The 23,942-nt window shown below is 44.9% G+C and overlaps 1 protein-coding gene across 1 annotated transcript in view; it reads left to right on the top strand.

Moving 5' to 3' along the window:
• The window catches only part of LOC149440895 (HLA class II histocompatibility antigen, DM beta chain), a 61,754-nt gene extending 49,238 nt beyond the window's left edge, over positions 1 to 12,516 (top strand). The window contains exons 5-6 of the mRNA XM_089658004.1: positions 543 to 605; positions 7,013 to 12,516. Of these exons, the coding sequence (XP_089514130.1) occupies positions 543 to 577 (35 nt within the window). The 3' untranslated portion in view covers positions 578 to 605; positions 7,013 to 12,516. The remainder of the gene's footprint in view (positions 1 to 542; positions 606 to 7,012) is intronic.
• The last annotated feature ends 11,426 nt before the right edge of the window (positions 12,517 to 23,942 follow it).

Consider the following 23,942-nt stretch of genomic DNA (forward strand, 5'->3'; position numbering starts at 1 on the left):
TGAATGAACACAGTGAGTGATCAATACCAATCACGCATTGTGTTCATTCAGGAAAGGAAGGGGCTGGTAAATGTGACATATTTACTGAACCCTTTCCCTACTCTCCATCCTGAAGGATCCTATTGTGTGCTTGTAGCTACCGGTGGGAAGGAGAAGAGGGAAGTAGGCAGCATTGCGGGGTTTGGGGCACTCAGGGGAGCCTGGGCAGCAGGAGGGAAACATATGGTGCACAGGGTGGGTTTTGGGTGTGGGGGGGCTATTACTGAAACCAGAGCCCTGTATGGCTCTCTCTGCAGCAGCTAAAAACCAGTGGGAGGGAGAGGAGGAGGAGAATCCGGCTTCCAGCTGCTGCAGAGAGAGCCATACAGAGGATTGGTTCCAGTAATAGCCCCACCGCCACATCCATCACCCTCCTTGCCCATATTTATTTCACCCAGCTGCCTGGGCCCCCCAGCTGGCCTGGGCCCCTTACAGGAGGACTGGTGGTTACCCCCTTATCCACAGCCCTTCTCACAGGTAATAATGTCATTTTTCTCTTTCAGATTACTCTCCAATTCCAGGAGTCAATGTCCAATAAGTACGATTGTCAACTGAATCCTCAGCAGGTATGTACACAGGTAACAATTCCATCCAAAAAACAGGAATGAACAAAAATGAAGTAAAAACTGTTCCCATGAAAGCGATAAGAAACCCAAGAGCAAACATTTGTTATATTGCAGCTTTCCAGTTCTTAGATGTGATGGCTCCGTTTGTTTTTTTTTTCGGCTCTATTTTTTTTTTTTTTTTCACCTGGTGATCCAGCCAGTAAGTCTGTAGTTTTTCAACAGAACAAGCTGCCATGCAAATGTATCAGTTTAGAGTGCTGAGACAAATCATTTACCACTGCCAGGGGTGCTTATAATCATCATCTTTCATTTATTTATGTAAAGCCTTTATCCCACAATTTAAAATAATGTTGCTGTAACTGCAATGTGAGCTGGAGGTTGGCTTCAATTTGTTAGTGTATTTAAATCTGCTAGTACAGCTAACACTCCTCTCCCCCAGACTGACAATGCTGCTGTCTGCTGTGCCCCCTGTGCTCCTTCATTCAGAGTGGGGGTGCTCTAATACAGGAGGTGTGTTACTGGTCAGATCACCAAGTGAGAGGGAAAAAAAGCTGCAATATATTACATTTTTGGATTTAGGTTTAATACCGCTTTAGAATGTGAAATAAAAACAACATAGCTGAGGGTATTTACCATTGCTACCAGTCCAAGTGACATTTTCTTCTAGAGGTAAGAGTACGAAAGTGGAACTTTCTGGATCTGTGAATCAAAAGTCCTGAGGTCTGACACAACCAGGCAACAAGCATTTTCTAAAGGACAAAAGCAATGGGAGGGCTTTTCTCACTAAAGTATCAGTTTAAAAATATAAAAAATTACTTGAAACATTTAATATGTTACAGTGTTACTAAACCCAGGACCCTGCATTCACTATATCTGGTCTCCCCGGACCCTGCATTCACTATATCTGGTCTCCCCGGACCCTGCATTCACTATATCTGGTCTCCCCGGACCCTGCATTCACTATATCCGGTCTCCCTGGATCCTGAATTCACTATATCCAGTCTCCCCGGACCTTGCATTCACTATGTCCGGTCTCCCCGGACCCTGCATTCACTATATCCGGTCTCTCCGGACCCTGCATTCACTATGTCCACTCTCCCCGGACCCTGCATTCACTATATCCGGTATCCCCGGACCCCCTGCATTCACTATATCCGGTATCCCCGGACCCTGCATTCACTATATCTGGTCTTCCTGGACCCTGCATTCCCTATATCTGGTCTTCCCGGACCCTGCATTCACTATATCCACTCTCCCTGGATCCTACATTCACTATATCTGGTCTCCCAGGACCCTGCATTCACTATATCCTCTCTCCCCGGAACCTGCATTCACTATATCCGGTCTCCCCAGACCTTGCATTCACTATATCCGGTCTCCCTGGACCCTGCATTCACTATATCCACTCTCCCCGGATCCTGCATTCACTATATCTGGTCTCCCAGGACCCTGCATTTACTATATCCGCTCTCCCCGGACCCTGCATTCACTATATCCGGTCTCCCCGGACCTTGCATTCACTATATCCGGTCTCCCTGGACCCTGCATTCACTATATCTGGTCTCCCTGGACCCTGCATTCACTATATCCAGTCCCCCCGGACCCTGCATTCACTATATCCACTCTCCCAGGGCCCTGCATTCACTATATCTGGTCTCCCCGGACTTTGCATTCACTATACCTGGTCTCCCACAGTACACAGAACATGGAAATGCAATTATTTTATTAAATAAAAACTGCTAAATACCTTTTCTCATCAGCAGTTAGAGTAGTCTTGTGACTTCAGCAGAGCACTGGTTAAAGCTTGTAGGAGGAGTCCCCTGTACTAGCTGTCACTTTTTAAAAGCAGCACAGCCAAGCGGGGCTCTGCCCACGCAGCTACGTCATTCATTCACAATATTCTGTGAATGAATGAACTACAAGTCCCGACTTAGCGTCTGTCGGCTTGTAGTTCTCAATGAACTACCACAACTCTGTGGAGCACCACTACTTGCTCAGTGCATTAAAGGGACATTACCCAAGTCAAGTGCCACCTAATGGGTTAGTACTTGTCCATTTCTTCCTTTCATTGCATTAACCCTTTGAGGGACTGTCACCTTCATCTCTTCCTAAATGTGCACCAACTGGATCCCAACAAGCGTGCAGAAGATTCCTCACTGCACGTTAAGAGACATTGACTACCCTAATTAAAGAGCTCTTTCCTATCTCAGATTTAAATCTTACATCAGATTCTGAGGATCCAAAGTAAGCTAGTTCAACCTTTGGTAGTTTTCCTTGCTTACTGGGGACTAGAAACACCTCAGATTGGAGATATTGGGTTAAGTTCTGAAAAGCAGGCCTGCTAACAGGAATTGAGATTCTGCTGTCTGTGTTGTTTCTTTGCTTAGAGTTGCTAAGAGTATTAACTACCATTACACACACCAAGACCATGTTGTGCTGTTCAGCCAAGCGTACATTGAAGCTTGATATAAACCTCATATCAGTTTACTGTAACCTGTGTGTGAGTCGGCTTTCTGGGGGTAATTTACTGTGGTCAAAGGAATCCTGTGGTGTTGGCAGGGCTTTCAGAAAGGGGTCCAGAATGACAGGGAGCCCAAAAATAACTTAGTGACTCCTAAGGGGTAGTGCTACAGTATGGTGGAATTTAATCACCACTGGGTTTTTTTTTTTTTGCTAAACAAATGAAAAGAAAAGACTGGAAATTCGGAATTTTGGCAAAGACCAAAAATTTAAAAAAAACAAAACTTTGTTTTTTAGTTTCTGTTATAAAAGTTAGCAAATAAGTAATTTTTCTTCTTCACTGATGTGCTCTGATTAGACTGCACCGATGGGTGCTGGTGAGGCTGCACTGATGGGCACTAGTGAGGCTGCACCGATGGGCACTGGTGAGGCTGCACTGATGGGCGCTGGTGAGGCTCCACCGATGGGCGCTGGTGAGGCTGCACCGATGTCACGAACATGTGGTAGTGAGCCCTTGTAGACAGCCAACTCGGGGTTCCCCAGGGCGTGGAGTCTAAGCCCCAGCCTACTTCTTCACCAGAGCCTCTGATGGTGGGGATGGACTTGCAGCAAGCTGGAACCAGGTCGCGGCCCCCAGGTACACCCAGCTGAGGACGCGGAGAACAATCGCGTGAGCAGAATGTAATCCAGGAGACAACAGGGAAGCCGATAGACAAGCCGAGGTCAGAACAGGTGGAGATCAGCACAGTCAGTGGACGAAGCCAGGGATACAACCGTAGACACAACCAGGAACTCAGAGAACTAAGAAGTTGCTCAGGCAAAGTGGGCTAGACTGAGCATGTCTTATATAGACAGGCAAACAAGGAGGCGGACCAGGAAGTGATGGAAGGGAAGAAAATAAAACCCAGAGGATAGCAGACGATGCCCATAGGTGAGCACAGACAAATCACACGTGAAAGTAATCAGGAGCAGCACTGCAGCAAGGAGGTAAGGATACACAAACAAGAAGGTGCAGGCTAACTTGTGACACCAATGGGTACTGGTGAGGCTGCACTAATGGGCGCTGATGAGGCTGCACTGATGAGCAATGATAAGCTGCACTGGTGGGCACTGATAAGGAGGTACTGACGAGGCTGCACTGATAGGCAGCACTGATGATGGCATTGATGGGCACTGATTGCCAGCACTGAGGGGCAATGATAAGATGCACTAATGGGCCTTCTCTGATTCTCAGTGCCCTGATTATCAGTGTAAATGTGTGCTGTCAGGATTGCCTCTTACTCCTCGACCTCTCCGCGGCCTTTGACACAGTTGACCACCCCTTCCTCCTTAACAAATTACACTCCTTTGGCATCAGGGACTCTGCTCTCTCCTGGCTCTCCTCCTATTTATCCCAATGCTCCTTCAGCGTTACCTATAACGCTGCCACCTCCCCCTCTCTCCCCCTCTCTGTTGGGGTCCCCCAAGGCTCTGTCCTCAGGCCCCTTCTCTTCTCCATCTACACCTCCTCCCTCGGCAAACTGATACACTCCCATGGCTTCAACTATCACCTCTATGCCGACGATACGCAAATTTACCTCTCCACCCCTCACCTCATTCCTTCATTCTCCGCCTGTATCACCCACCCACTGAATGACATATCGAACTGGATGTCGCTCCACTTCTTCAAACTAAACCTCTCCAAAATCCAGATCCTAATTTTTCCCCCTGCCTGTACCACCCCCCCCCCCCCCCACCCTCTCCATCACGTCCCACGACGCAAGCCAAGGTCCTAGGTGTCATCCTAGACTCTAACCTGTCCTTCCAACCCCATGCCCAATCGCTGACTACCGCATGCAGGTTCCACCTCTGCAACATCTCCAAAATACGCTCGTTCCTCACCCCATACACTACTAAACAACTCATTCATTCCCTTATTATCTCACGCCTGGACTACTGCAACTCCCTTCTCACCGGCCTACCCCAAAACAAGCTATCCCCGCTCCAGTCTATCCTGAACTCAGCGGCCAGACTCATCCACCTTACCAGCCGATTCACTTCTGCCACCCCCCTCTGTCATTCCCTCCACTGGCTCCCGATTGCCCAACGCATCAAATTCAAACTACTAACACTGACATACAAAGCCATTCATAACGCTGCCCCAAACTACCTCACCGACCTGATACCCAAATACCACCCAACCCGTAATCTTCGCTCCTTACAAGACCTCCTACTCTCTAGCTCCCTGGTCTCCACCTCCCACGCCCGACTGCAGGACTTCTCCAGAGCTTCCCCCATCCTCTGCAACTCACTTCCCCAATCCATCAGATTGTCCCCTACCCTCCTCACCTTTAGGCGCACCCTAAAAAACCCATCTCTTCAGGGAAGCCTACCCCACCCTCACCTAACAGCCGATCCCCTCCACTCCTCACTCCATTCCATCCCCCACAGCCATCTCCTCCTGTACCACCATCCCCTCCCTCCTAGACTTTAAGCTCGAAAGGGCAGGGCCCTCTAACCCTCATGTTTTGTATATTGTATTGTTACTGTATTGTCTCATGTCTTGTCCCCCATTCTAATGTAGAGCGCTGAGCAAACCCTTTGGCACTATATAAATACTCTATAATAATAATAATTGCCAGTTATCAGCTCTCCTTTGGACTGGACACAGTTAATCACATGGTAAAGAATTGCTGTGATTGGCCCTTTAACTCGATCTGTGATCAGCTGTGTCCAAAGGACACAATGATCACAGAACGCGCCTGATGCGTGTTCCAGGGGGCATGCGGGAGGTGCATTCTGGGAGGATGTTTAAAGACACTCTCCCAGCACAAGAGAGCAGTGCTGTAGCTGTCTTTCGACTTTTTCGACTTTCAAAAAAACATTTTTTTTCTTCTATTTATGAATACCTTTTTTTCCCACTTTTTGAGTGAGTGAGGCACTGGTGATGTAACCCTGGGCTCACTGATGCATCCTGCGAAGTCCCTGTCATGTTCTAGGAGGCCAACTCAGAGCTCCACAAAGTAAAAGGAGACGGATTCAGCTGCCTTTAGTGAAAACGGCCAACATAAGAGGAACATGGAGGAAAATAAAGTATGAATAGAATAAAAAGCTGCAATGATCTAAAAGTATCTGTCTGTAGATTGTTACTTCTAAACATTTCTAATGTTACCTCTGCTGTCATTTTTATGATAGAGGTGAAGTTCCTCTTTAAAATGCTTTAAAAATAATGACTGTCCTGTTCTGGTATAATGGGATCAGGGGCGGACTGACCATTTGGAAACTCGGGCACTGCCCGAGGGCCCGGGGTCAGTAGGGGGCCCCATGAGATGCCCCTGGTACCTTTTTCATAGGCTTTTTTGAGTTTGGGCAAGGACACAGGGGCCCCATGATCCCCTATTGCCCGGGGGCCCCATGAGTTGTCAGTCCGCCCCTGAATGGGATACATACCGGTAGTTACATAGTTAGTCTGTCTGAAAAAAGACAAAAGTCCATCCAGTTCAACCATTCAAAAAAAAGTTATATTCCTACACCCACAGTTGATCCAGAGGAAGGCAAAAAAAAACCCAGCAAAGCATGATCCGAAAATTAGCTCAGAGAATAATCTGACAGGGTAGTTGTACAGAAGTCAGTGGAATGACTTCTGTACAACCACAGTACCCATACTTGAATCGAAGTTTGTGCCCTGCTGAACCCACCGAATTTCGGTCCATGTAAGTCACATAGTCAATCTTACACCAATTTTATGACCTTTAATAACATGATTGTATGGTGTGTCTTTGCTTGTTCAGCAAGTACAATGATATGTAAGAGTGCTTCATTTACTCTGCTGTTCTATGTATACGTTTGACAAGGGGATACTGTATATATCTTGGAGACAAAGAAAAAAAAAAGAAAGTAAATGGGCTCAGAAGGCAATTTCTAGGCTGGACTGAATATTGAAATAATTTTCCTTCTACTTCCTGCAGGTCTCGGCAGAGATGTTTCTCTTGTCACTAAGGAAGAACTCCGCACAGACTACACCTAGTTCCTGGTGTGACCGAGGCTTTTCTTGTGTCTCCGGAGACAATCACTGTTTGAGATCTGTCAAAAAAGTTCTCCAACAAACCCGTTTCTTCATACACCCTGTCAGTGCGGATAACTTGTGTGTAGTTTAGAAGGTTAAGACTCCCACCATCCATGGATCCACCAATGAAGCTCTATCTATAAGGACATTAATGGATCACCTTAGACACCCAGCATGTCCCAAGCTACATTCTACTCCTAAATACTTAATACATTGGGATGATATTAGAGTCTGAAATTCAAACTGTCTGAGATACCCAGCCAATCAGATACTCACTTTCATTTTTCAAAACTGCTAGAATTATGAAGGAGCTGATAAGTTGTTATGGAACAATACGGACAGTTCTTCTTTCAGGCACTGTCATATATGAAGGCCATTATAGGATGTTTACTATTCACTTTATGTTGTTTTAGCTCTTCTGCAGCATCTTTGTCTTATCTCTGTGTATTTGTCTCTATCTAACACTCCTTTCAGCTTTGTGTGACTGGGGCTTATGCTTTAGTTACAGATTTATTTGGTCCACACTTGATCTTTTTTTTCATTATGACAGATACAAACATTGCACAGTTCTGGTTTTCATGGTATCACTAACCCTAAATGAAAGTCTCTTTCCCAGGTCCTTTTTTTAACCACTTGCCTACAGGGCACTTAGACCCCCTTCCCGCCCAGGCCAATTTTCAGCTTTCAGTGCTGTCTCACTTTGAATGACAATTGTGCAGTCATGCAACACTGTACCCATATGACATTTTTTTCTTTTTTTTTGAGACAGATAGAGCTTTTTTTGGTGGTATTTAATCACCTCTGGGGTTTTACTGTTTGCTAAACAAATGAAAAAATTCAGAACATTTTGAAAAAAAAGATTTTTTTCTTAGTTTCTGTTATAAAATTTTGTAAATAAGTAATTTTTTTCCTTCATTGATGTGTGTTAATGAGGCTGCAGTGATGGGCACTGATAGGTGGCACTGGTGGGCATTGACAGGCATCACTGGTGGGCATTGAAAGGCATCACTGGTGGGCATTGACAGGCATCACTGGTGGGCACTGATAGGCAGCACTGATGGGCGCTGATAGGTGGCACTGACTGGCACTGATCAGCGTCACTGACTGGCACTGAAAGGCATCTCTGATGCGCACTGGTATGTGGCATTGATGGGCACTGACAGGTGGCACTGATGGGGCTACACTGATCATCAGGGCACTGTTCATCAGTGCCCTGATAATCAGTGTAGATGTCCCCTCTGAGTTACCGGCTCTCCTCTCCTCAAGCACTGTCAGTGTGAGGAGAGGACTGCCGATAACTGGCATTTCTTATTTACATGTGATCAGCTGTGATTGGACACAGCTGATCACATGATAGAGCCAGGGACAGAGCGCCCACCAATCGCCGCGCCACCTGCCCCCGGGGACGTGCATGCACAGCTATAGATATCATATGACGTCCTCCCAGAACTAGAGAGCAGCCGCCCACCTGTCATTTCTTTATATGGTGGGCGGGAGGCAGTTAAATAGTGGTGGGTTGGTAGCTTCAACCCAGCACTTCATTCATTTTTGGCAATCCAGAGGACTGCCTTATTTTTTATTTTACCAGAAACACATAGACTTTTATTAAAGGAATTGCAATTATGGTGCAAAAAATGAGTCTCTGTTAAAATGGGACTCGCTCATTTAAAAGTCTGATGTAAATAGTCACTCTTATGTGGTTGCAGTTCCCCCAGGGGGATCCTCCAATAACAGCCCTATAAACAGACAAGCAGAGGGCGCAACCACCTGAGTGTAGCAATTGCTGCAATCAAATGGGCGCTCCCTTTGCCTGTCTGTTTATAGTGACATTACTTTTTATTGCATCTATGAAATGAGCTCTCACATATGTCAACTTTAAGTGGAGTTCCAGTGCAAATGTACAAAAATAAAAGTCAGCAGCTACAAAAACTGTAGCTGCTGACTTTAAAAAACAGCCACTTACCTGTCCTATGTTCCCGCGGTGTCCCCCCACAGCCCATTTTACCGGCCATCCTGTGGTTCCCAACGCCGGCATCTTCAGTGTGGGCACCCGGCTGTGACAGCTTGCAGCTTTACAGCCGGGTGCCCACTGCACATGTGCGAGAAGCGCTGCACTTTGTGAATGGCCCCATAGTCTTCTGGGACCTGTCACGTGTCCCAGAAGACTACGGGGAGGGAGAGCACAAATTCCATTTCTGGTTGCCTAGGTGATCACAGCGGAAGTGGGAGCGGGTACCTGTCAAATTCGGATACGTTTTTATACACGTATATGGCACAGCAGGCACATATCAATAATATAAATTGTTGGGTTTACATATTCTTTAACTCTAGTATACTGCGAAAAACATGAGTACCCCTTGGGGTACACATAACAGCTACTGAAATCCAATAATATGAATCATGTAAATAGAATCGATTAGTAGCAGACTTCAATTTACGAGGTGGAGGAAAAAGCAGTCACAGCACAGCTACCCGTGGGGAGCACACATGCCCCGATCCCACAATCAACAATTGTGTGGGTGACAGCAGGGCCATTTGGAGCTACCATGGAGGGTGACAACAAACTGTTATGACATATTGAAAAATGCCACTTGGCCAATTCTTTCTTCCTCAGTGAGGGAATGGAGTAATAAATGATGTATGTGTAGCTTTAGTACATAGGATGAATCGTAAAGAAACAGTGTCAGGTTGCAGCTCTATTGAGGTCAGGTAGTTGCCTCCCAGCCTGTTGAAATCCAGAACTCTGTCTGTCTTTGACCAGCTTTGAAATATAAGACTACTAATCGTATTTTAGGTGTATATAGTATTTTTTTATTCATTTCATTTTTATTAGAAAATTAAATTATTTCCATGAAAATGGAGTCATTTAAAGCAGAACTTCACCCAAAGAGGAAGTTCCACTTTATGTCCTCCTCCCCCCTCCTCTACCGCATTAGGCACATTATTTCCTCCCTCTTAGATTGTAAGCTCCCAGGATCAGGGCCCTCCTAACCCTCTTGTACTGAACTGCATTGTTGCTGTATTGTCTTCCTTTATATTGTAAAGCGCTGAGCAAACTGTTGGCGCTATATAAATCCTGTATAATAATAATTTTTTTGGGAGGGGGTGGGCACCTATTTTTGATAGACGATCCGAGCGAAAGTTCGACCCCCCTCTTTGCCTGCAGCCTTCTGGGATACATCACAGGTCCCAGAAGGCTGCGGAACTGTTCACAAAGTGCAGCCCGGCTCGCACATGTGCAGTGGGAAGCTGGCTGTGCAGCCGCAAGGAGTCACAGCCATCACCGGAAACCCAAAGACCAGTGAAGAAAAGGCTCGGGTGAGGATGGCGCTGGATCCCTGGACAGGTAAGTGTCCTTTATTTAAAAGTTAGCAGCTACAGTATTTGTAGCTGCTGACTTTTAATTTTTTTCTTTCTAGGGGGAGGATTCTCTTTAATTTGTTTATTGTGATGCTCAATTTGTATGCCGCAGGGGCGGACTGACAACTCATGGGGCCCCCGGGCAATAGGGGATCATGGGGCCCATGTGTCCTTACCCACACTCAAACCACACCCAAAAAAGCCTATGAAATGTACCAGGGGCATGTCATGGGGCCCCCTACTGACCCCGGGCCCTCGGGTAGTGCCTGAGTTCCCGAATGGTCCCCCTGGTTTGTCATATGGGTGACTCCGGTACATAAAGACATAGCCCACCTTTTGCAAAAGTTTAATACATGAACCCACATTATTAAAATAAAAAAGTGGAATTATAAAATTTTTGCCTGAAGATCACTGGAACCGCGATCAGTATGTCACAGGGTGCAATGCACAGGCTCCTGCATTGTTTGCCCCAGCCCCGGGATCATACAGAGCTTCTGTTATGGAGCTTGGGTTCACACTTGTGCGGTGCGGCATATCGCATGTGATTCGCACAGGAACCGCACCGCATTCCTGTGCAAATCAAATGCGAATTCTGTGCGGTGCGATTTGAGCCATACATTTTGTATGGCTCAAATCGCACCTCATCTGCACCAAAAAGGTGCAGGACCCTTTTTTTTGGTGCGCACTAGAATCAGATTGCATTGGGTATTCACCCCTATGTGATTCGATTCTGCACATTGCTCCACGTTTTGCGGACTGATTTCGGGGTGTTGTAAACATACACACCCGCAGCGGTTCGCGGGAACGGGGTGCAAATGTGATGCGGTGCGGAATTCGCACAGAAACCGCTGCGAATTCTGCACCGAATCAGTGTGAACCCAAATAATGGACTACAAGTTCTGTGACTTCACCACGATCTGTATGTCGTTTGCTGTGGCAGCAGATGGGACTTCCTATTCATAAATCACTGATCTGCCTGCACAGCCACGCTAAATTCACATATCAACAGATGCCTGCAGGGAGAATCACCCCAGGATTCAGGTAAGTGGGGGAAGGTTTAGGGTGATAGGTTGGGAAATTGACCACATTTCATTGTAAAATGAAATCTGGTAATAAAGGTGGACTATACCTTTAATAACACTGTGCAGAGTCCACTCACAATATATATGTACGTGTCTCAGATCTATAATTTGATTGGTCGCTCATGCACAATACTGTATATTTTATTTGATAATCATTTTTTTAAATATTTTTAAAATCATATTTTTGTTAGAATGCAGTTGACAATGAAGGTGGTCCAGGGGGCGGACTGACCATTTGGAAACTCGGGCACTGCCCGAGGGCCCAGGGTCAGTAGGGGGCCCCATGAGATGCCCCTGGTACCTTTTTCATAGGCTTCTTTGAGTTTGGGCAAGGATACAGGGGCCCCATGATCCCCTATTGCCCCGGGGCCCCATGAGTTGTCAGTCCGCCCCTGAGGTGGTCACAACATTTGGCTAATATAGCAAAACAAGGATAAACGTGTTATTTTTGATGGTATAGTTTACGATTTTTCAGATCGAACTGGTGGTCCTGGTAGGCACTAAACAGTACGTGTTGGATGGATGACGGCCATCATAATCATTTGGTAATTTAGCCTGCTGATTTTAAGATGTAAAATTGATTTTTGGTATTTTTAAAAAAAATACATTGACTGTATATTTGACTGCATTCAAATGCAATTGTACCTCAAATGTGGCAGGAAGATCTCCTCCTCACATTCACTAGTCAAATCACAATATGGAAATTATAATAGGGTCTCTTCTGCTGCAGCAGAAGTGAGACTCCACGGTGCAGGCAGTAAAGCCTGGTACACATGATGAGAATATCAGACGAATGATTGTTTTTTTTGTTTTTTTGCATGCTAGTCTTCATATCATATTAATAAAGTTATGACAAAACTTGTACGACAGAATAAAAATTTGAAAGTGATGGAATGTATTGTTTTGTATTGTATTTTCACACAAAAACAGTACTAATAATAAAAAAAAAAAAAATACGATTTGATATCATCTGAAAAAAAATGTGTTTTTCCCTTCGGATAATTTTGCATGAACTGTCATGATCAGCTCTCAAAAGTAATGTACCAACAATCAGATTATTGGACGACAGCTTCGAAAGCGATATTTTTTGTACGATTTTCGGATCGTGTGTACGGGCTTTAAGTGTGGAAGGCATATTTTGCTTCTAGAGTTCCTGAGAGAAATGAGAAGATATTAATGGACCTAGCCTGCCAGTGTCTACCCATAGCCAAAATCAGTGCAGGGGCAAGCTCCTGTGATACGCAAGGCCAAAATGTGAAAATGCAAACGCCATTCCCCCTGAGCTCTATTCAACGTTACAAAACTCAAAAATACAATTTTTTAAAAATAAATAAATAAGGCAAGCGAATGAAGGAATTAATAGAAAAAAATTAGAAGTTCACAAATTATGGGGTAAAAAAATGAGTTGGGGTTAAAGCAGTAGTAAACTGCAGGTGAAAAAAAAAATCCCCTGCAAGGTAATGTCATAATGTGCTGGTATGCAATGCATACTAGCGCATTATGAAGGACTTACCTTTAGTCCAGGGTTCTCCAAGCTTTCTAAACAAAGGGACAAGTTTTCTGTCCTTCAGACTTAAGGGGGCCAGAGTGTGGCCAGCAGAAGTAGAAAATATCTTGATACCAGTGGGAGTAAACCATGCCCCTTTGATATTAGAGGGAGGAATAGTGTCCCATTGTTGTCAATGGGAGGAATAGTGCCCCATCGTTGGTGCCAATGGCAGGAATAGTACGCCGTCATTGGTGCCAGTAGGAGTAATAGTGCCCCTTCATTAGTACCAGTGGGAGGAATAGTGCCCCATCATTAGTGTCAGTGGGAGGAATAGTGCCCCATCATTGGTGTCAGTGGGAGGAATAGTGCCCCATCATTAGTGCCAGTGGGAGGAATAGTACCCCATCATTGGTGTCAGTGGCAGGAATAGTACGCCGTCATTGGTGCCAGTAGGAGTAATAGTGCCCCATCATTAGTGTCAGTGGGAGGAATAGTGCCCCATCATTGGTGTCAGTGGGAGGAATAGTGCCCCATCATTAGTGCCAGTGGGAGGAATAGTACCCCATCATTGGTGTCAGTGGGAGGAATAGTGCCCCATCATTGGTGCCAGTGGGAAGAATAGTGTCACATCATTGGTGCCAGTGGGAGGAATAGTGTCACATCATTGGTGCCAGTGGGAGGAATAGTGTCACATCATTGGTATCAGTGGGAGGAATAGTGCCCCATCATTGGTGTCAGTAGGGGGAATAGTGCCCCATCATTGGTGTCAGTGGGAGGAATAGTGCTCCATCATTGGTATCAGTGGGAGGAATAGTGCCCCATCATTGGTGTCAGTGGGGGGAATAGTGCCCCATCATTAGTGTCAGTGGGAGGAATAATGTCCCATCATTGGTGTCAGTGGGAGGAATAGTGCCCCATCATTGGTGCCAGTGGGAGGAATAGTGTCACATCATTGTAAATTGTGGTGCTGCGCTAATAAACTATATGTGAACCCCAATACGTGATATTCAGTGAATGGGTAAACAATATCCCCTTATAAATCAATTAAATCAAAATATGACATATACCCCAAAATATACCTCTACATCACCTATACTAAGTGAGTACATAAACAAAATATTCCACACATACATACACATTAATTATACACATATATTAAATGCCGTGATGTTGAATGAACTCCTGAATGGCAATACCAGTGAATAAATAAAGTGACATAAACGCATGTAAACTTTACATTCCCTGGATAAGCAGGTTGAAAGAAATAATAGTGATCCCACTAGGGCAGTGGTTCTCAACCTTTCTAATGCCGCGACCCCTTAATACAGTTCCTCATGTTGTGGTGACCCCCAACCATAAAATTATTTTCGTTGCTACTTCATAACTGTAATTTTGCAGTGGGAGGAGTAGTGCCCCATCACTGGTGTCAGTGGGAGGAATAGTGCCACATCATTGGTGTCAGTGGGAGGAATAGTGCCCCATCATTGGTGTCAGTGGGAGGAATAGTGCCCCATCATTGATGTCAGTGTGGTGGAGGGGAGAATCGTGCCCCATCATTGGGGTCAGGGGGGAAATAGTGTCCCATCGTTGGTGTCAGTGGGGGGAGGAATAGTGCCCCATCATTGGTGTCAGTGGGAGGAATAGTGCCCCATCATTGATGTCAGTGTGGTGGAGGGGAGAATAGTGCCCCATCATTGGGGTCAGGGGGGGGGGGAAATAGTGCCCCATCGTTGGTGTCAGTGGGGGGAGGAATAGTGCCCCATCGTTGGTGTCAGTGGGGGGAGGAATAGTGCCCCATCGTTGGTGTCAGTGGGGGGAGGAATAGTGCCCCATCGTTGGTGTCAGTGGGGGGAGGAATAGTGCCCCATCGTTGGTGTCAGTGGAGGGAGGAATAGTGCCCCATCGTTGGTGTCAGTGGGGGGAGGAATAGTGCCCCATCGTTGGTGTCAGTGGGGGGAGGAATAGTGCCCCATCGTTGGTGTCAGTGGGGGGAGGAATAGTGCCCCATCGTTGGTGTCAGTGGGGGGGAGGAATAGTGCCCCATCGTTGGTATTAGTGGCACAAATGATGGGGCACTATTCCTCCCACTGACACCAATGATACTTACTTTGCTGACCCCTGCTCCAGCCTGGGCTCGCTCTCTCACTTACCTGTCAGCTGTCTTCCTTCTCTGGCCGCTCTCCTCTTCACTCGCTCCGGCAGCTCCCTCGATCTTCTTTGATGTACGCGCGCTGCCGCTCGGCTCCTCCTCTCCAAGCTCCACCTCCTCGCCGGTGATTGGCCGCCTGTGTGCCTCTCCTGAGCTACAGTTCCGGTGGCCAATCAGCGGCGAGGAGGCGGAGCAGCTGAGCGATCCCGGAGGTGTGGCCAGGTGACAGGAGCAGCGTATCATCCCGCCCACACATCGCCTGAGACGGAGGAGCGGTGTCTCGGTTCCTAAGACCATCGGAAATATGTGTTTTCCGATGGTCTTAGGCGACCCCTGGGAAATGGTCGTTCGACCCCCAAAGGGGTCGCGACCCCCAGGTTGAGAACCGCTGCACTAGGGGATAAAAATCAAAGTGAATCAGTGAAACCACTCCTTGTGGTAAACATGAGAAAAAAAAAAGGAAAACCAAAAAGGTAAACGCATGTATATGCTCAAAATGATTTGTGAATCTAAACAATGCCAGTGATCCCACTATGGGATAAATACAGTGGATCCGTGAAACCACAAATGGTGGTAATTGTGAAAGAAAGAGAAAATCAGGCTCACCGCCTGTAAATCATTAACAATCACTTAAATAAATGATAGTGACCCCCTACTGGGGATAAGTGAACACTAAAAAAATAGGCTAAATGCCTATAGATACTGATGTGATTCGTAACCCTAAATGGGGGTTCTGAATAAGGAGGATAAGGCCCCAAGGGCCAGATAAAGACAAGCAAAGGGCCACGTCTGGCCTCTGGGCCACAGTTTGGAGACCTCTGCTTTAAACGAAGCCTTCAAGTCACTGCTTCAGAGACTTCCACCTTTACCCGGTCTTCCTTCCATCTGACTGGCCATGCCGCGATGACGTCACTCCCACACATGTGCGCAGGAGTCACGGCTGTGGCACAGTACTCTGAAGGAACATCATGGGTATGCCATTCCTTCAGCACGCATGCACTGGCTCTACAAAAGAGCGAATGTCTCCTAAATTTCGCAAGTTTGAGAGATATTAATTTTACGTACAGGGTAAGCTTTATTATAGGCTTACGTGTAGCTAAAAGTAAAAAAAAAGAGTTTACTATCCCTTTAACTACAAATGTTGTTCTGTAATTTGTCCTTTTTTATAAGAGCTAGATTACTAGATAATCACTCTGAGGAGTTTGTCAAGCGTTTTTGCATTAACAAAAGTGCCTGAAAAGCTCAAGAAAACTGCTTCCCTGCGTATGTGAATGTCTATCTATGCATGTGACTGTACAGGGGCGGACTGACCATTTGGAAACTTGGGCACTGCCCGAGGGCCCGGGGTCAGTAGGGGGCCCCATGAGATGCCCCTGGTACCTTTTTCATAGGTTATTTGAGTTTGGGCAAGGACACAGGGGCCCCATGATCCCCTATTGCCCGGGGGCCCCATGAGTTGTCAGTCCGCCCCTGTGACTGTATATCTATGTACGTGAATGTACATCTATGTACGTGAATGTACATCTATGTATGTGAATGTCTATCTATGTATGTGAATGTCTATCTATGTATGTGAATGTCTATCTATGTATGTGAATGTCTATCTATGCATGTTTCAACACTGAGGCGTTATGATGCTTGCGGTGCAATGTAAAAACTCCAGCTTGCAGCATCTTTGGGGCATGTTTGGGGAGTTAAAAAAAAATGCCACAAAAATGCCTCTTCCCATTGAAATCAATGGCAAATGCCTTAAAAATGCCTCAAAAACTCCTCTAAAAAGCGTTTTTGGTGCAGTTTTTAAGTCACATGTCCTTTAAAAAATGCTCATAAAGCGCCTATGCGTTTTTACTGTGTTTTTGCGGCTAATCAGTGTGAAAGTGGCCTTATTGTATGTTTCTGGCACAAAGTATTATTTTTTTTATTTGGTGCTACAAACATGAAGGAATGCAGTTTTAAAAAAATTACATACAAATGAGTTCATTAAAACTAATTAACATAGGGCTAATAAGGGGCTGAGATGTATTTGTTTTCACACATAACAGCAATTCATGACGGAAAGCTACAATACAATCTTTCAGGCCACAGTAAGGTGCAGTTCGCATATATGTGAAATGGATGTGGTTTGAACCGCATCCGAGTCATATATGATTAACATCATTAACATGTATAAATACATCAGTGGTTCATATAGTGAACTCGGTGTAGTTATTCACCCTGAGGTCATCACAGAGGACAAGGGGGCACTCTTTACATCTGGAGGAAAAGAAATGTAATCTCCAAACACGGAAAGGTTTCTTCACAGTAAGAGCTGAGAAAATGTGGCATAGACTCCCTCAAGAGTTGGTTCTGGCCAGCTCAGTGCATTGCTTTAAAAAACAAGTCCTGGATTCTTTCTTGGATACACAGAATATAACTGGATATAACATTTATAGGTAAAGTTGATCCAGGGAATATCCGATTGCCTCTCGGGGGATCAGGAAGGAATTTTTTCCCAGCAGGAGCAAATTGGATCATGTTTTGCTGGGTTTTTTCCTTCCTCTGGATCAACTGTGGGTATAGGATTATAACTTTTTTTTTAATGGTTGAACGGGATGGAGTTTTGTCTTTTTTCAGCCAGACTAACTATGTAACTATGTATTTGATCACCTGTGCGTTTTTTATCTTTTATAAACAAAAAAGACCTACAATTTTGAAAAAAAACTTATATTTTTGACTTTTTGCTATTAAACATGTCCAGTAACAAAATTTAAAAAATCAAATTTCGTCATAGATTTAGGTCAATTTGCATTCCGCTACATGTCTTTGCTAAAACAAAATCCCAATACGTGTAAATTAATTGATTTACCTGACAGTTATAGCGTTAACAAATGGTAGTATATTAACTGGAATTTTATTTTTTTTTTACTAGTAATGGCGGTGATCAGCGACTTATAGCGGGACTGTAGCGGGCATTCTAACACTGGGGGGAGGGAACTGACTTGGTGTCACTGATATCCCCAGTGACACCAATACAGTGATCAGTGCTAATAAAAAGCCCTGACACTGTACTAATGGCACTGGGCAGGAAGGGGTTAACATCTGGTGCAATCAAAGGGTTAACTGTGCTGTTTTACTGTGTGCTTCACTGTAAGCACACTGCCTTGTATGGCTCTGCTATGCAGAGTCATACAAAGCAGTGTGGCAAGAGCTGACAGGGGAGAGATATGTATTGTTTACATACAGGTCTCTCCCCCATCGGTAATGCTTGGAGATCATCGGGTGCTGGTGGGGAATCACCGGCTAGGACCCGGTGATTGACAGCTGAGGCCGCGAATGGCGGTAGTATACATACGTGATTTTGCCCACCCGTGTCACCCTGTAGCAGTATTTCTGCTATAGCGTGGTGTGGAAGCACTTAAGGTAGAAGAATCATCCCTCTCTAATTCAAGGGGAACATTTAGGGAATTAGAGCCCACTATCCCAGAGAGTGCCTACCATGCCCCAATTTGTGGATGTTATCTGTGACAACCTATTTGCTGCATTTCATGATGCTACGAAGATCACCCACACTGGATGCATATCTGCAGGGGAAACCTATGGCCATAGACTGCACTCATTCCCATTTATCAAAAAACTTTAGTCATGCCTAAAGTAACAGTCAGATGTTTTGCATATGGTGGTAGTAGTTTTTATACACAGCATTTTATATGTAGAGATGTATTGGTTTTTCAATTACCTTGTTAAGTGCACACAGGCAGGGATGGCAATACAGACCAGAAACGGTCTTTATAAAAGTAGGAAGCAGGGGCGGACTGACAACTCATGGGGCCCCCGGGCAATAGGGGATCATGGAGTCCCTGTGTCCTTGCCCAAACTCAAAAAAGCCTATGAAAAAGGTACCAGGGGCATCTCATGAGGCCCCCTACTGACCCCGGGCCCTCGGGCAGTGCCCGAGTTTCCAAATGGTCAGTCCACCCCTGGTAGGAAGTCCTAGGCCTAATCCTTACCTTGTCCTTATGGAAAAGTAAAAAATGGGTTCCTTGCAAGACAAGACTACCAGCTCAAACACTCGCCTTGTAGAGGTGCTATATAAATTGTTGGCACTATAGAAATGTAAAGCGCTGCGCAAACTGTTGGCACTATATAAATGTAAAGCGCTGCGCAAACTGTTGGCACTATATAAAACTTATATAATAATAATAATTGTAGAGGTCATGGCTACAATCAGTTCTCTTGATGTTATTTGCACCTGACTCTCTGATGTAAACAGCTTTTCAATTTGCCTCTAACTGCATTCTGGCAATGTGGAAGGTACTGATAGCATAATGGAAAAGGTGGACACTGACATTTCAAGGAGTTGGAAGTCTCGGTCGAGTAAGCCATTGAAGGAGAAAAAGGAAAAAATGAATTTTGACTTATCTGTAAAATCCATATCTTGGAGTATAGTATATAATGCTGGCAATTCTTTTGTTTTCATTCTGTGAGCACCACACCAGTGCTCCCATTCTTCTTTCCTTTTGGGCCTCCAGGATGGAAAAGTGATTCCAATTAGTGAACGTGTCACATGGCAGCAGCTGACCAATCAGAATAACTCTGATCCACCCTGGAAGCCCAAAGGAAAGAAGGATGAGAGCACTGGTGTGGGCTCCCATACTTTCAAAGCTTTAGAAAACTTCAGTAAACTCCTCTGGGGGTCCAGAAAGATGGCACAGTTTGTGGGGAGGAGCCTCTAGGACTGCAAACCACCCATTATGTTATAATGCATCTCCATAAGGTTCAATCCACCTTCATCACAAAGATTACCAAGGAAATAAGGGGAAGAAGAGTGAGGCTTTAAAATTTTCAGACCACTGCACTAGCTATGTAGGGTTTCCATCTGTCCGGAAATCGAAACATGTGTCCGGGTTTCAGTCCGCCTGAAACTCGGACACATTCAGATCAGACTGTGCCTCCCTCTATGCAGGTTTCCGGGAGAGTCAGAGCTGATTCACACGTTTGGTGCGGATTGAGGCTCAGGTTTCAAAGCTAATTGACACAGTAGTTGTTCGGGGATTCAGGTCAGGTTTAGACCAGGTTCAGGTCATGTTTAGATCAGGTTCAGGACAGGTTTAGATCAGGTTCAGGACAGGTTTAGATCAGGTTCAGGTCAGGTTTAGAGTAGATTCAGAATAGGTTTATGAAACAATATAAACAGCGGAAATCAAAACCCACAAAAATTAAAAATCAAACCGATAAATCATATAATAACAATAAATATTATAAATAAAAATAAAAATGAAAAAATATATAAAATATGTCCAAATAACACACAAATAAAGTCCTTAATCCCAAATTCCTTAGTGCTCCAACCAGAAAAAATCCTTCTCCTTTTAATATGTACTTCCACCATCCACCAGTGCTGTAACCAACATAAACCGCACTCACCAGATATTGGTGAATTAGGACTTTTAGGGATCCTATACCCCCTCTACAGCCTGAAGGACTCCATTTCACCATGTAGAGTTTAAGGTTCTCCTTCCAATCACTCTTGATATATCATTTCACAAGATAAGTAAAAGCATTGTTTATTTTGCCTCCAACCGGCCAAACTTAATTCCCATAACATCCAAGGACAGCTTCAGAAACCTCACAGCCTTTTTGCAGAGGATGACAGAGTTTATCTCAAACCAACATCAAAGATGGTCGCAATGAACGCTCCGCTCAGCGTGCGTTCCACTCTTCCGGTCTGCCATCTAACGTCCTGCGCAACTTCCGGTGAGTGGAACGCACGTTGAGCAGTGCGTTCCAAGCGGCCATCTTTGATGTTGGTTTGAGATACACTCTGTCATCCTCTGCAAAAAGGCTGTGGGGTTTCTGAAGCTGTCCTTGGATGTTATGGGAATTAAGTTTGGCCGGTTGGAGGCAAAATAAACAATGCTTTTACTTATCTTGTGAAATGATATATCAAGAGTGATTGGAAGGAGAACCTTAAACTCTACATGGTGAAATGGAGTCCTGGAGGCTGTAGAGGGGGTATAGGATCCCTAAAAGTCCTAAAAGGCGTGTAATTCACCAATATCTGGTGAGTGCGGTTTATGTTGGTTACAGCACTGGTGGATGGTGGAAGTACTTATTAAAAGGAGAAGGATTTGTTCTGGTTGGAGCACTAAGGAATTTGGGATTAAAGACTTTATTTGTGTGTTATTTGGACATGTTTTTATACATATTTTATATATATTTTTATTTATAATATTTATTATTACAGTTGCAAGAAAAAGTATGTGAACCCCTTGGGATTACGTGGAGTTTTGCGTGAATTGTGCATAAAATGTGCTCTGAACGTCATCTAAGTCACAGCAATAGAAGAACACAGTCTGCTGAACATAATACTACACAAACATTAGATGTTGCCATGGTTTAATTTCACATAACATGTAAACATTCACAGTGCAGGGAGGAAAAAGTATGTGAACCTTTGGACTTAATAACTGGTTGACCCTCCTTTGGCAGCAATAACCTCAACCAAAAGTTTCCTGTAGTTGCAGATCAGACCTGCACAACGATCTGGAGTCATTTTGGATCACTCCTCTTCACAAAACTGTTTCAGTGTAGCAATATTCTTGGGATGTCTGGTGTGAATCGCTCTCTTAAGGTCATGCCACAGCATTTCAATGGGGTTGAGGTCAGGACTCTGACTGGGCCACTCCAGAAGGCGTATTCTGTGCTGTTGTAGCCATTGTTTTGTTGAATTACTTGTATGCTTTGGGTCATTGTCCTGTTGCATCACCCATCCTCTGCGGTGCTTCAGTTGGCGGACAGATGGTCGTATGTTTTCCTGCAAAATGTCTTGATAAACTCTGGAATTCATTTTCCCATCAATGACAACAATCCGTCCAGGCCCTGAGGCAGCAAAGCAGCCCCAAACCCTGATGCTCCCTGCGCCATGTTTTACAGTGGGGATGAGGTTTTGATGTTGGTGTGCTGTGCCTTTTTTTCTCCACACATAGTGTTGTGTGTTCTTCCCAAACAACTCAATCTTGGTTTCATCTGTCCACAGTATATTTTGCCAGTAGTGCTGTGGAACATCCAGGTGCTCTTTTGCAAACTTCAAACGTGCTGCAATATTCTTTTTGGACAGCAATGGCTTCCTCCGTGGTGTCCTCCCATGTACTCCATTCTTGTTTAATGTTTTCCTTATTGTAGATGTGTCAACAAAAATGTTAGCATGTGCCAGAGATTTCTGTAGGTCTTTAGCTGACACTCTGGGATTCTTCTTTACCTCATGCAGCATTCTGCGCTGTGCTCTTGCAGTCATTTTTACAGGACGACCACGCCTAGGGAGAGTAGCAACAGTGCTAAACTTTCTCCATTTGTAGACAGTCTGTCTTACCATGGACACATGAACATCAAGGCTTTTGGAGATACTTTTGTAACCCTTTCCAGCTTCATGCAAGTCAACAATTCTTGATCGTAGGTCTTCTGAGAGCTCTTTTCTGCGAGGCATGGTTCACATCAGACAGTGCTTCTTGAAACCAGTAAACCCAAAACAGGTGTGTGTTTTTTAAGGGCAGGACAGCTGTCAGCAACACATCAAATATCATCACACTGATTGGAGTCAAGGTTGGCTCACTCCTGGCTCCAATTAGCTCTGGGAGAAGTCATTAAGCTAGGGCCTCACATACTTTTTCCTCCCTGCACTGTGAATGTTTACATGTTATGTGCAATTAAACCATGGCAACATCTAATGTTTGTGCAGTATTATGTTCAGCAGACTGCGTTCTTCTATTGTTGTGACTTAGATGACGTTCAGAGCACATTTTATGCCCAATTCATGCAAAACTCCACGGAATCCCAAGGGGTTCACATACTTTTTCTTGCAACTGTATATGATTTATTGGTTTGATATTTATTTTTTGTGGGTTTTGATTTGCGCTGTTTATATTGTTTCATATTGTTTGGTGTATTACACTAGTGTACAGCAGCAGCTCATACCTTTTTGGGGGTGTGTTTCTTCTGTGGCGCTGGAGTTTATAATTTATAATTTCTAGTACAGGATAGGTTTAGATCAGGTTCTGGACGGGTTTAGATCTGGTTCAGGACAGGTTTAGAACAGGTTCAGGTCAGATTTACAACAGGTTCAGGATAGGCTTAGGTCTGGTTCAGGACAGGTTTAGATCAGGTTCAGTTCAAGTTTAGATCTGGTTCAGGACAGATTTAGATCAGGTTCAGGTCGAGTTTACATCACGTTCAAGATAGGTTTAGATCAGGTTCAGGATAGGTTTAGATCAGGTTCAGGACAGGGGCAGACTGACCATGTGGAAACTCAGGCACTGCCCGAGGGCCCGGGGTCAGTAGGGGGCCCCATGAGATGCCCCTGGTACCTCTTTCATAGGCTTTTCTGAATTTGGGCAAGGACACAGGGGCCCCATGATCCCCTATTGCCCGGGGGCCCCATGAGTTGTCAGTCCACCCCTGGTTCAGGATAGGTTTAGATCAGGTTCAGGATAGGTTTAGATCAGGGTCAGATCAGGATTTTATCCTGTTCACACATATGCGGTTTAGAAACCGCTCCCATAGAAGTCGATAGCCTGTAATCCGCACCTGAACCAGACCGCACAGAAATCGGACAGGACTCTTTCAATCCACACTGCCAATGCACCGGACATATGTGAACAGGCACCATAGGAAGCTATGTTACTTCACATGTCATGCAGATTGGATGTGATTCAAACTGCATCCAATCCGCATTTATGTGAACCAGCACTTAGTCTATTACAGAGCAATGAGGATGACA

Source organism: Staurois parvus, unplaced genomic scaffold, assembly GCF_062004578.1.
Source record: "Staurois parvus isolate SC_StPar_1 unplaced genomic scaffold, SC_StPar_1.0 ptg001049l, whole genome shotgun sequence".
Lineage (NCBI taxonomy): Eukaryota > Metazoa > Chordata > Amphibia > Anura > Ranidae > Staurois > Staurois parvus.